We start from the raw sequence: 14,585 nt of genomic DNA on the forward strand, positions 1-14,585 counted from the left end.
TCAGCAGGGAAGGTACTGGCTTGACAGTCTTGAAGACTGACATCCCATTTATGCAGCAAACAGGCACACAGAGGAGAGTAAGAACTTGCTTGTAGAGCCCTGGGAGAGTGCTGAGGCCCTGTCCTGCAGGTGGGAGCTCCAAACCAATTCTGTTCTTGGCCATCCTGCAAAGATCAGCAGTAATGCACAGACTCAGATTTAAAACACACTGACAGCTCAAATATTGCAGTGCCTGTTTATCTGATAAAACCCTAGTTAATAAAGATTCCAGTCCAGGAAAGTGCTGTCTGCAAACTCTGAGACACTGTTTCCAACACCTTCTCCAGTGGGATTTTGCTGAGTGTGGGCTGAAAAGCAAGCAGCAGGTCCCTTGCCCTTTTCCCTGTACCTTTTGCATGTCCTTTTTGCAGTCATACTCTCTCCTTTTAATATGAACTTGCATTCCCTTCCTTGCACGTTCATTTTTATAACTACTCAAATATCTGCTTCCCTCCTTCCACATACTCGCAGAAGTGTTACTCTTCTGACTAAATGCCACAGGAAAATGGAACCCTCTGTCAGTAATGAGTTGCTAGTAGAGTCAATAAGCAAATAGGAAGGACCAGCTGTAGAAACAACTCAAACTGGGAGGTTCTATCTATAGAAGGATCATTTAAAAATAATAAATTACAGCCTGGATACACCAAAGGAGGCTGTAGAATCTTTTATAATTGAAGTTTACAGGACAAGCCAAAAGTAGCTGCCAAGAACAGAGCAGAAATACTTATGCCTGGCTTACCTAAGGATACTGTAGTAATTTTCACAACACCCCTACCTAGATTTACATTAATTGTCAATTTAGGTGATAAGATTGATTAAGCAAAATGTATGCATGTTTTGAAATAGCAATATACATAGACTTCTGTAAGGCATCTGACTCTATGCCACGACCAACTACCACCAGGTTACAGCCTGGCCTGTGACAGCTGAAGATAGACTTGGATATGACCAAGCAGGGTAAGACAGGGGAGTCTCCTCATGGAGCTTCCTGAGGAACCAAGCAAGGGCTCCTCTCACCCAGTATTCTGCATTGCCTTCCTCCTGATGGAAGCTGCCACTCAGACAATCTGAAACTTCTAAGTTTGGAGCATTCAAACCTATACCCTGTTCATGTTATTTCACTAAATAGTGAAGGCTACTTCATATCTTAAATCTATCTGAGCAAAAATCAACATATCCAAATGAAAACTTTCATTACAAACAAGGACTGAAGGCTACAGAACAGGAGCTCCACACCCATTAAACATAAGGCACTAATGTGCCATGATAGCAACAAGTGATGGGCATTATAAGAGTGTGACACAAAGCTGAAGGATGGTTTTTACATGCCATTGTTGAGAAAACTAGGGCGTGGTATTGTTTTTGAGATCTTCAATTCAGAACTGAATTAAAAAACCAGCAAGGGAGGTATACCTGTTCTGTATGTGGTGTCAATATACACTCTAGACAAAGTTCCAGTTGCTGGTAAAATTTAAAGACCTCAGATGATGTGGCTGCGTGTAGATAACCCAGTAAATCTTCCAAACCTTAACTGTTTGAGAAGTTCATAATGCCTTTATTTTTTATGTATAGAGTTCAACTGTAAGACATAACAGGCAAAGTATAACATGATAGAGATACTCATGCCCACCAAGACAGATACTCTCTTTTTTTGGTCAAGTAACCTCTCATAACTTTTGGGTCTGAAATCTCATGAGTTAATCCCTCACTTACTGTACTGTTCAGTTCCTACTCTGCACTGTTATTCTAGTAAGCAAGTCCTGTCAAACCGAGGTCAGAGGCAACAGAAGAAAGTGACATCAAACATTTCTGCACTAGACTCCTCAAGGCCTGCAAAATTACAGACAAACAGAGAGAAATGTTAATCCGAATGGTAATGAAGTCATAAAGTACAAAAAAACCCCAAACGTCCCATTGAGTCACTTTGGGAAAGCCAGATCAGTAATCTCTCCAATCTCCCACAGTCTAGAACAAGATGTTCCAGAGATCAAGCCCACCAGCATGACAATGCACCCATGAGACATAATATCACAAATTATACACTATCTAGTATCATTTATGATTTGTATGTTAGAGGCAACAGAACTACCAGTTTTTCCAGAAGTGCATTACAAGTACGTGATAAAAAGAATTATATATGTGTTCTTCACAGTACCTCTGAGCACAGCTCCAGCCCCATTTCTCCTTTCACATTAGACAGCTGGATGCTGCTTATCTTTAAACACCTCAAAGACATTAAATAAATACAAGAAACGGGATCCTAGCCTCAGGTACAAGGTACATATTTGGACAGGCACACCTTTCCTGATCAGTCAGCACTTTTGAAACTCAGAGAAGATAAATTTGACCACACAAATAAAGACTAGCAACTAATTGATGAGGACCATCACTTCAGGGTATTCAAACAGGAGGCCTCACAGTACAAGCCCATACAGCACAAATACCCTGAGGATACTGACCCTTTTGCACCCACCATCCATCTTAAGTCATCCAAAAGTATGATGCCCTCTCTTTGTATTTATACTTGGCCTTGCATTCTCGTAGTGCCAGTTTCGTTATGTGTGGAGTCCATACATCATCAAATAGCACTAACATTTTGCCAGCATTTGTTTCCAAGTCATATCAGCACTAAGATTCACTGTATCTTATTTCTCATATGGCTTCAATGTACCTCTCTAGATATTTTCATAAATAAGTGAGACAAATGTGATCTAAAAGGAAATATGATAAAGTAGCAACGTAAAATCATAATCAAAAAAGTAGCTTGTGGATCACAGGTAAACTTCAAGATTATCAAGACTGAAGGAATCTCTTGAAAATTTTAGAAATGCTTGAATGGGAAGCAATACCAAAAAAAGGTAAATCTGCTGCACAAGTGCAAAACCAAGAAAACCGTGTAGCCAGAAGTTCTACAGAAAGGATCTCAAGTTATAGGGGATCATAAACTGAGTGCTTAGCACGTGATGCTGTCAGTAAATATGCTGAAATAGGAAGGCTGATTTTCATCTCAAAATTTTTCTATGGAGACACCCACACTCAGCTGCTTAGTGCTTCTGTTCTAAAAGGCATTTGTTCTGCACTGTGTCTTGTACATCTTATATTCACCTTTGCCCATCTATCATAAAACAAGCATCTCATTAACTGTTTTTTAAAGTATTTTTCACTGCTCACATAAATAACCTCCCCAGGTGTACACTCAAGATACAAACTCTACTGATACATTGCTTCCCGGCTGTCCAAAGACTTCATCATTCCTCAACAGCCTAAACGCGCAAACTCCCCAGTGACCAACCTGTACAGCAACACAACTTCCCTACAAACAAACGCACAGGACTCCAAATCTGTACAATTCTATATTGGATCAATGACTCCTGTTTTCATGTATACCAAATAACAAACTGCAAAAAGTCCATTTTTAATGCTGGAATGTCACAAGTATTTCCAGTCTCTCTCAAAAGTTCAGCTACAGAATGTGGAGCCAACAAGAACACCTGAAGGAAATTTACAGCAACTTGAATATTTAGTACTGACTTTGAACCTGAAGGTAAATTTGAATAGAAGATCATCCTCGATTTTAGTCTGACTGCTGTTACAAAACACACATTTTATAATTAATAGTATCTATTTCCTAATACAATACTTCATTTCAGTATGATGCTTGAATGCCCCCACAATTCCTTACAGCTTCATCAGCCATTATTGGTTTTCCCAACTAGGAGTTTAAGGGTTTCGGATCATGGGCACTGTTCATTTATACAAACAGTCTCTGCCTAGCTTGATCTTAAAAGCAAACCTCAGGGTGCTGCACTTGCCATTGAAATTTAGAGCAGGTATTAGTCAGTCAGCTGTTTCAAACTAGATTGCTGGTTTTTTGACAAAGTTCAGTTTTTCTAAACTAGTTTCTATAACATCTAGTATTCAGTGAACATGAATTTGAAGTGTTGTAGTGATGGCTCACCAAGTCAAAATGCTAGTTTAATACTCTGTTCTGAATAAACCACAAATTTTAATATATTTATGAATAAACAAGCACTAGAAATGTTAAAAGATCATTCATAGCATATATGACCATTAACATACAGATCTGAGCTGTAACATACTCCTATTCCCAAGTTAAGAGAAAACAACTTCTATCTACCACAATAGACTATATTTTAAAAGAAAGTTCCACAGAAAAGGATGGAGGGGAAGAAATCGCTGAAAAAAACCTGTCAGCTACATAGCAAAACAAAAATCCCAAACCCTCAAACTGTCCAAGCATTTTTTGCTAAATCACTTGAGTGAACCCAATGTATGACACAAAACAATAGACAAATACATTACTGGAAAAGCTCTGGGGACATGGTGGGTTTTGAGACACCTTTGATGATTTAAAGGGAAAGCTTTGTTGCTCTTGTAAAATTATTTACACAGTAAGTCTAGAACTATCCTGGATTCTTCTCAACTTCAATCATTTACCTGTGAGCCTGCAGATCAAACTGAAATTTAACTGTGTCAAGCCACAAGGCTCTCCTTACTGGAAGCACATCAAGGTTCTCACATGAAATCTGATCATCGGCACAGTAGGATTAATGACAGAGGTGGTCAGGCTGATAAAGCAGCAGAACAGAAACCTGCTTAAATGAGTTTGGAACTGCATCTACGATAAGGTCGTAATGCATTCTCACCCCTTCGCGCCAGAACTGCGGAGAGACTCTGGTCGAAACTGATGCAAAAGAAAAGACTTTATCACTCAGTGTCTGCCTGCAGGAGGACTGTGGTTGTTTCTGGGAAAACAGACACCAGATACTCAGACTATCACCATTGCTCCCCCAGTAATGCCACCAACTCTACCCAACACCTTGGGATGTCTAGTTTAGCTCACTGCAAAGGAGAATAGCAGGGGAAGGTTTTTAAAGAATTAGAGGACTTGTTTATGCACACAAAAATAAACTAGATATCAGGGATTTCTCTCAATCAATAAATTCTCAAATTAATCAATTACTATGAATGCTGGAAATTCACCTTTACTTTTAGATACTTTTTTCCCTCCACCTGAATTCTGAAATTCACACAAAAATAAACCTAGTTACTTAGGCACGACCCAAGTCTATGGGTACCTTTATACGTGTCACAGCACCTTCGCCACAGAAGCTGCAAAGATAAATTCCAGTAACACAGAACTTTAAAATTCAATTCGTTTAACATTAGGAAATGTCTCAGTACGAGACCAGTTGCTACAAAATGCATTACAGAAAGTTTTCCAAACACGGAAATAAGAAAAAAAAACAACCTACCAAAAACCACCAAACAAACCCTTGTTTTCAACTGTTACAGAAGCTGGCTTTATAAACAAATATCCTGTACCAAGTCTCCTACACACTCCAAATAAAGTTCTTCATGTCTACCCATGTGAAAGAATTTAAAACTTGTGTTAGTGAAAACTAAAATTTCATATATCTAGCTAAACAGAAAAACTTTTGTGGAGTGACTTGCCTTTACACAAGGGGAGATGTATACATGGAGATCTGAATGCCTTTGGGTATTAAAGCAATATAAAAATAATTTCCATTTTCTAATGCAGGTATCTATTTACAGCAATAAAACTGGATAAAGGGTTTTTTGGTTTAACTTCAAGAAAAAAAATACATGAATTGTCATGGAATGGACATAATATACTGTAAGATAGTCTTCTGGCATTTCACTGAAATGGAAGTAACGTGGAGGGTAACTTCATGTAAAGCCAGGAACTAGAATAAGGAAACAAATTATTTTTTCAATGCCTGAAAGTCAACTCAATGTCCTGTTCCTCTACAATAAACTTTACCAGAACAGTTAGAGCAGCAGAAACACTATAAAAGTGGTTTGACAAGTTGCTTTAAGAAGATCTTTTCCATATCCGACATTCACAGCAGCAAGCCACTGACAACACCAGATTTTCTCATTCATATTATTTACTTCAAACCAATCTCTGACTCTTCAAGTTAGAAGTGTGGCATTAGCAGCAAAAGAAACAGAGAAGAGCAGTTAATTGTACTGCAATTTCAGTGCAATAAAATCTGTGGTTCCAAATTCAGCAACCATGTATGGAATTCCTTAACACATGCATCTAAGTGTTGTGAGGCAAAGACTACCAAACGAATGTGTACCATCCCACAAAACCAATAAACGAGCTAAATTAAAGACATTTACACTTACATATGGGAGAACCAACAGCCATCAGTGTTTAACACTCCATGAATGCAAAAATACATGGCAGAGGTCAAAAAATAAAATGAATTATTTTTAGCTGTTTCTGTTTCTCCCAAATAGCTCTTCAATTCCTCAAATAAATTATAAGTGACAAAAAAACAGTTGGAAGAGTGATAGGAGAAGTATTTGGAGCCTGAAAGTTCTTCACCACTCACTCATCCTGAGTGAAGCAAATACAAGGACTACCATTTGACTTCAGTGGAAAGCACTTTGGCTGACACTCTCGTACATTCTCATCATAAAACAGGAAGCAATCAACATTGAGAGGAAAAAACTAAACACACACCTTGAACACCTCAGAGAAGAAACCAGAGCCAATTTTCTCGCATGTGAAGTCATCAAGACGAGTAAGTCTGGAAAAGGCACTTATCAGGGCTCTGTATGAAGAGGTACAAACTCTTCCCATCTGGGATGCAGTCCCTTCTCCAGTGCCACCATCAAAGTCTTCAGCACGCTCCAGGCGTGGTGGAAATCCTGCTATTGAGTTCCGCTTACTTCGGTCCATCTTGAAAACAAGACTTTATTTCACTACGGGAGGACTTCTCACATCTTAGGCAATTTGCTGTCTTCTCTACTCTTGTGGGATCCTAAAATACAAGAAATTGAGATTGCCATTATTGTGAAGATACCTAGTAAGTTTGATAGGACTCCAACACCCAGCTTACACCAGTTTAAGAGAGTAAGAAAAGAAAGAAGATATCCAAGCAGTAGCACAAAAAATAAAGAAATATAACAAACCACCACACAACATCAACAGTAAAGACAGCAATCTAATAAACTTTTCCTTTAGATTAATGCAAATACCCTATGCTCTGGCTGTTCTGAAACAAATAGGCTTGGAACTCAAAATTTAGCTGGTAACAAACAACTCTCATTCCCTTCCCGTCAAACCCATTCTTTTTTTTACTTAAGTTCTGGTTGCTAAAGCAAGCAACCAGGCAGGAGGAAATCCACAAAATGTAACACTCTATTCTACTTCAGTTGCAGTTGGTGGCCAATCTACAACAGCAAGAAACAATTTCACTTTCGTGAGTGAACAAAGGATCCCAAATTATAAAAAAAAAAAAATAGATCAACTTTCAATTGACATAAAGAAAGTTATTAGGTTGAAGTATCAAAACCTTGTTTTTAAAGCTTCCACTTATAAGTATTCCAAGACCAATTCCTTACCTGTTAGGAACACAAGTTTATATCCACTGAACACGTAGCCCCAAAATTTATAAAAACACCTACAATCCTGCTACAAAAAGGAAGTATTCTTATAACAATCTGCCAGACAAATTTTCCCCACAAAGCTACTTTTCAAAACTATATTAATTTCAGTTCAACTGAAAACACAGGAAACAAGCTACATTTGCCAAGTAGGAGAAAAGGGGGAAAAAAGGGAGGGGGACCAACAATTTTTTTTCTTTTTAAGAGGATGATGAAGTAATCAGGATGACTCTGGAGCCCATCAAATTCAGCTTGGACTGGCAAACTTGACAGGTGGCCTGCTTTTATTTTTTCTTTAAACCTTAGACTTAGGAGGTTATTCATCTTTTCCAAACTCCACTGTTCATTTACAGCACTTTGTTGAGCACCTACAAAGCCTGAACAAAGTGAACAGTCACAAAGAGGATACATTTCTTTTTTTTTTTTCCCCTGAGGGTAAATGAAAAGCTAGAGGGAGGGAAAGGAAACAATAAAATAGTTTTAAAAAAGGTGGGCAAAATAACCACAGAGCAGGCAATTACACTTCTATTTACAAAGATGTACAGAACCTGAACAATACACTAAATTTGAAAAGCATCTCAAAACCAGAGGCACACCAGCTGTCCTCTGAAAATACAGCAGTGCTGCTATATCCATGTTTTGTATGCAGTGTATCTTTTAGAGATGCTCTGTGCCAACACATCAGGCAAACACATAGTCCTTCCCTGCTTTCAGAAATAAGCTCTGTTGAACTGTCTGGAATTAATTTGAGGTTGTCCACTCCAAAAAAGAAGGGTGTTTATTTCAAACATCTTAACACCTCTCTAAATGGATGCCAGTGGGTATAAGAGACTCTTACCAAGGCCTGATTACGAAAATTTAATCTCTATCAAATCCCACATCATGGTTTTCCTACAGAATTTTGTATGGAAACTCCCATATGCCTGATCTTACTGCACTTTTCAGATGATGGTGGCCAGCTGCCACACAGGAGATCAGGATCCAGTTTCTGATCTCCTATTCTTGACTCAGGAGCCTTGAGGGTCTGGAAAAGGCACAGAAGCACCACAGGAAGATAAAGCCCATTACATGTCCTCAATGGAGAAAAATAGCCCAGGGAACTTCTTCAGCTACAGACAAGATGCCTCGGAATTTCCAAGGCCCACTTAAATAATTCTTTTTGATCTGAAAAAGACAAGCTATCTTTTGGTTACTTTTCAAGGAGATAAAGAAAGAACCGTCTATGGAAGGAGGACAGACAGAGGAAACCGTGGTATTAGCAATTTGTTTTTTGGATCAGGAGATGCTATTTTTGAAGACTGACCAGAAAGCCTACTGCAACTGAATAAACAACTTTTTAGAACTTATTTCCATCAGAGTAGCACCCACATGCACCCGACACTTCCCTTGGAAGGAGGCGAGCATTTGCCCCTGGAAGTGCACAACGTGACAATCCAGTATCACAGGATACCATAGGATCACCACTCCACAGAAAGTGGAGCTTGCAGAACCCCCCAATAAATCCAGTGAAACAACACATCCACACCGAAACCCAGCAAACTAAAGACCAAAAGTTCTCAGGCAAAGCAAGATTAAAAAAAAAAAAAAACAAAATAGGAAAGACTGCCATTGTTTTAACTAGAGGAAGATACCAAGTTAGATAAGTAATATTAAACAGGAGGAAAAGCCTAACTCTCTTAAGTACCAGATGCCATTAACAAAAGATGGCCTCAACACAGTTTCTACATCTATTTAATAAAGCAAAAAATCTCCCTCACACATATACACATCCTTTTGATTGAAATCACATGGTGAACTTTGCAAAACTCTACAAATTCCACAGTGAAAGAAGAGATTCTATGTACTTCACACAAAATAAACCCCAAAAGGTTTTGCCATCTGGATTCCCAAGTAAACCATTCCTTCATTTTTGCCTGCTGGAGTTTACCTTTCCAGATAGCTACACAAAATCCCTGGAAATTATTAGGATACAGCTCCATTATCTTGCCCAGGATTGCATACACAGAATCAGAGGAAAATTTCAAGTGGGCATAATTCCAAGTGGGCCTCCTGTCATTTTGGCCAATTACACTAATGATCACATTCTCAATGAAATCAACCAAGGTTTAATTGACTGTCAAGTCAGTCTGAGGTACTTTAATTTACTACCTTGTATGGTTAATTAAAGTGCACTGAACAGAATCCAAGACTATCCTGCAAATCCTGTAACCAACTAAAAGGTTGTTGGGTGGTTTTTTTCATATTAAGGTTCAGCTCAAAAACTCTTAAGTTGTGCTCAACAGACACACTACACACTAGAAAAAACATTTCCTAATAAATTCTCACCTTTCAGAACAATTTTTCTGACACCCTTACGTAAGAAAAATGCACCCCACTCTGCCAAGACCAAAATAATTCTGAAATTCACCTCTCAAAATGCACATCTGCCCCATTCAGCCATTTCTTACATTTCTAAAAAGCACAATTTCAGAATGTTTCATGCCCTACCACATTTTAACTTCTTGGCTTACCAAAAAACACCTTGAAGAAAAAAAGCCATATTAATATTATATTAAGATCAGTTTCTTCACTGCAGGAATGCATTAATTTTTTAATTGTAGAAATTACTATAAATACAACTATCAGCATTAATTTGGTTAATTAGAGATTTACCTTTCAAAACCAGTGCCTGAGCCTGCAATTATTTAAAGATGGAAACCCCACAACAGCACATCAAGTTATACGCTAAACATCAGTGTCAAACTAACAGGTGGCATATATTAGCCGGTAATTAACATTTTATACGTCACAGATATAAAAATGGGTAAGGCTCCTCAACTTCAGCAGCATCCCTTTAATGCCCCAGAGTATAAAACAAGATCCTTCCAAAAAACTTTTCAACTCATTACTAAGAGGTTTTCTGTCCCCAGTATCTTTATAAATACGTGCATATTTGCACTCAAATGTCAAACTCACAGTTTCCTAAAAGATGGCCCTAATAACAACAACCATTTTTAGACACACAGACAGTCGCTAGGCATTCAGCCTGGAAAGCAATAAATCTGGTGGACGCATGTTACTAATTTGAAAAGGTTTTCTGAAGAACAAGATGCCAAAGCTTTGACAAAAGTCATTTGCCAAGAGTTAACTATTTAAACTTGTAGACTGATGAAGCTCCAACAGCCAGCACTACAAAAACATAAAGGAATTAAAGGAATTATGCTGGCAAGTGTCACTCAACAAAATAACTTGAGGGGGAAGAAGACTTCACTGTAGTACTGTGCAAATTTCAGAAGGACTTCAAAGAAATGTAAGGAACAAAATTTTCCAAAGACTGAATTGACTGAGGTCCTTAGTCTGGAGGAAAAAAAAATAAAAACAAGGAAAAAAGGCTTAAAAATTAAACACAAGAATTTAAACTCAACAATTTTGTTCTCAGCTGCTGTCATCTGCTTCCCTAGCAGAGGAAAATTCCTTGGTTTGTCCATAACTTAGCTTCTTGTCGTTGAGAGGAAGACAATATGAAATATTTACAGATGAGGTAGCTACAAATACCAGAGCTTGGGCTATGTTTGGCCCAGCTCATCCTGAACTTGAAGTCTTTTTTGACTACTTTATGGAACAAGTCTTTAGGTTTAGTTTATAGTCTTAGTTACAACACTGCATTTGAACATGAAAATCCCAATATTTTCTATTCTCACTTACATAACATTTTGCTTTCATTTCATTTCCCCCGTACAGAATAATTCGCAGTTCTAGCAAGTACTGTCATAGCACAACCTTCCTGCAAATTAGGACTGACATTCGTCAGAAGAGACCTGCATTAGCCCTACTACACCACTCCAGAAACTGGAAGTCTGCTGAACTGCATCATGGTTTTATAATGCAAACAAACCTCCACGAGAGGCTAAGCTGAAACAAACAGTTCATTTATTTTGTGACTGTAGCCAAGTTTAAAATGAGTAAGAGAGACCAGCTATTACTGCAGAGCTCAGGATTCAGGGCCAAGGTTGTAGGTTTAAAAATATTTTCATCATGCATAGGCATAAATTCTAGCACATATTTAGAAGGCAAATGTAACTGAGGGAGAATATTAAAAACTAAGAAACAAACAGAAAACCGCTTGATCCTTATGCCCACAGTGTAACTGCCAGCATTTTCTAGGGTCCAGTTACAATACAAGGGACCTTGCAACAATCCATTCCTCCCCTAGCCTGGTTTCAGTCACTCCAATCCACAGTGCAGACAGGCTCTAGCTTAGTTACAGAGCATCGCTAGAGTTAAATAACCACTCAAGTAGATCATGTGCAAGACACAGCTGCTGCTTTAAATGGATAATTTTAATACATTGTGTTTGCTTAACAAAACAGAGCTCAGTAGAGACACTGAGAAGCTGTTCATGCCTTCCAGGTGTCAGCAGGCTGACATTTGCTGAGCTCTTAACAAAAAGAAAGGGAATCAAAGCCTTCTAATACCAACAGGTATTGTAACATCTCAATCTAGGAATTTCCTCCCCAGTCTCTCCGCTGGGTTTTGGATGAGGGCTGACAGCTCTATTAGCATTGGGGGTTTCACATGAGACTGGAAGCAACTTTTGTTGTTTCAATGCAGCCAGTGAGACAATCCAGCACAGCAAAGGAAAGAGAACATGAATGCCTGAAAGAGGGATGAAGGCAAAGTAAACAGGCTGAATTTCATACCTGACTGACATCTCTTGGACACAATCTTATATTTATGCACAAGGCAGTCAATATTTGTATTTTCCAGCTAAAAGTATCATCTCAACAAATATTTAAGACACATTCTGTAGTGTACCCTTACTAAGCACAAGCCTGTGTTACTGGTTTCACCTTACAGTGAAACACCAAGTACCTTGTTTACTGCAGGTAGCGGCGGCACAAACGGAACAGTAACACAATCTTCACTAATTTATGAATTTTTGAAGTGAGAACAGGGCTTCCCAAATACATTGTTCTTAAGGCCCTGCAGACACTGAAGTCTGCTGGTATTTACAAACCAGTCTGAAGCTCCCTGTACAATGGAAAATGCCTAACTCATAGTTTGAGAGCCACGGACCTGGAGTGTACAAGGTCATCCTTCAAAAGCAAAGTTATCTCAACCAACCCCACTCCTGGCTGCGAAAGCTGTTACATTTCTCCAATGCAACCAACAGGACAATCACACCAGAAAGTGGCTTAGCCACTACCAGCAATGTGTTCAACTTAACAAAAAGTGACAGGATCATATGAAAAGAAGCTTACAATCTAAGTCAGAAAGAAGACTTGGCAACAGACAACAGATGGAGCCAGTGTGATACAGTTGCTGATTATTAGATGGACTTACTGATGAATACACCACTCCAAATGAATATATTAGTGAACTAACAAGCAAGAAAAGGGCTTTAAGAAAAAATTATTAACATTGACCTTTTTTTGATCTTGCCTAGCAGAGCTCTTATTTTTGTGCCAGTTTGCAAGATGCCACTCTGCAAGGACACAATAAAGAGCTTTGCCATTGTGCAAATGCATGGTTGTCTGCTACAGGAAGAATACAGAAAAGGAACCTATGATGCAAGTGAACCACAAGCTTCATTCTTTTCTGCAGCAGACACAGAAGCAACAGTCCCCTCCTTTAACCCTGTATTTCTTTCATGAGTCTGTGAAACCATTTGCATAAAGGATTACAATGGCAAAAGCAAATATCTGGAATTAGAGGGTGTAACTAGGTTAAAGGAGGCCTTTGCCACCAGAGCTGGTCTTTTGAACTGTGTCCTTCCACAGTCACAAAAATATTAAGAACTGAAGCAAGGATTGCTCTGTAGGCCCTAATTTGTGCTCAGCCCCACTGCCAGCTGTTCATCCTAATGAAAAGCCACAAAATAAATCAAAGCAAAAAAGAGGAGAGCAAACACTTGCCACCAGGTATAGCAAACACACCTCTGCCTTCAGTTTAAACTACTCGTTTTGCATGAAAAGTTTTACACAAACCAAAACGGACAATGGAATTACTCAGCCATGTCTACAGCTGAACACTGCAAGAATCAGAAAATGACATTTTTATTGGCATGCAACAATAATTTCCAAGGATGATGACTAAATGGAAAGGTTTATGACTAGTCCACAGGGCATGTCAGAGTTTCTCATAAAAATTCTTATCTTAGGTTGCAAATTCCACTGCCTAATTAAGTCCATGGAACTGTAAGTCTGTTGATTTTGCAGACAATAAAATATGCTAGAACTCTGATCTCTATTTAAAAAAAAAAAAAAATCAGTTGAAGCACAAAGGCTTCTCATAAACTAGCCTAAATGGTAGCTGTTGCTTTTTTTAGAGGGGCAAACAAAAAGTTTTAAATAAAATTCAACTCAGTAGTCTTCAAATTCAATTCATTACTCTTGAAATTGTAGCTTTCAACTATTACAGCACCGCTTACAGGAACACCAAAGTGGAAAGTCCCCCGCACTTGAAGCAAAAACCCTTCCGACCCTCCAAGGAATACAACATTAAGAGTGACCACGTACATTTATACAGCACGTCTCACCTGAAGGCCATAAAGCAAGCATATATGCACATACACTTGAACACTCGAGCCTGTCATTAACGCGTGATTCACGTATTCTTACAGGGTAGCACTTAAACAGCAAAACCTGAGCCAAGCCCTCACACCTCTTGGCAAAGCGAACATTTCCAAGGCAATCCTGGCCGAGCAAAGACCCGCGCCGGGCGCTCCCAGACCCTTGCCCCTGGAGCAGAGCGCGGCTTTCCCGCGGCGCCCGCCACCCCTCACCTGCCGCCGCCGGGGCGGACACGGCCCCTCCGCGCACCTGCTCCCGGGAACGCCCCGCTCACCTCACCGCAGGGAGACCCCTCCGCTAGCGGAGAGCCCCTTCCCCAGAGCGGCCCCGCTCCCGGCCGCCGACCCGCCCGGACCTGCCCCGCGCCGCCCCCGCGCCGGCCGTTACCTGAGCGGCGGCGCCTGCAGGGCCCGCGGGCGGCGCGGGCTTTCATGGCCGCATCCCCCACCCGCGGCCCCTCAGCACCCCAGCGCGGGTCCGCCCCGCCACTGCGGCCGGCGCGGGGAGCCCATGTGAGGCGGGAGCCCGGCTGCGGGACCCGGGGCCGCAACC

At 39.9% G+C, this 14,585-nt stretch overlaps 1 protein-coding gene across 1 annotated transcript in view; it reads right to left on the reverse strand.

Moving 5' to 3' along the window:
- Positions 1 to 14,585, reverse strand: part of TESK2 (testis associated actin remodelling kinase 2) — an 80,166-nt gene extending 65,581 nt beyond the window's left edge. Inside the window, exons 1-2 of the mRNA XM_048312505.1 lie at positions 14,421 to 14,585; positions 6,557 to 6,857 (exon numbers count right to left, since the gene is read on the reverse strand). Coding sequence (XP_048168462.1) covers positions 6,557 to 6,775 — 219 coding nt within the window. The 5' untranslated portion in view covers positions 6,776 to 6,857; positions 14,421 to 14,585. The remainder of the gene's footprint in view (positions 1 to 6,556; positions 6,858 to 14,420) is intronic.

Source organism: Corvus hawaiiensis, chromosome 9, assembly GCF_020740725.1.
Source record: "Corvus hawaiiensis isolate bCorHaw1 chromosome 9, bCorHaw1.pri.cur, whole genome shotgun sequence".
NCBI lineage: Eukaryota > Metazoa > Chordata > Aves > Passeriformes > Corvidae > Corvus > Corvus hawaiiensis.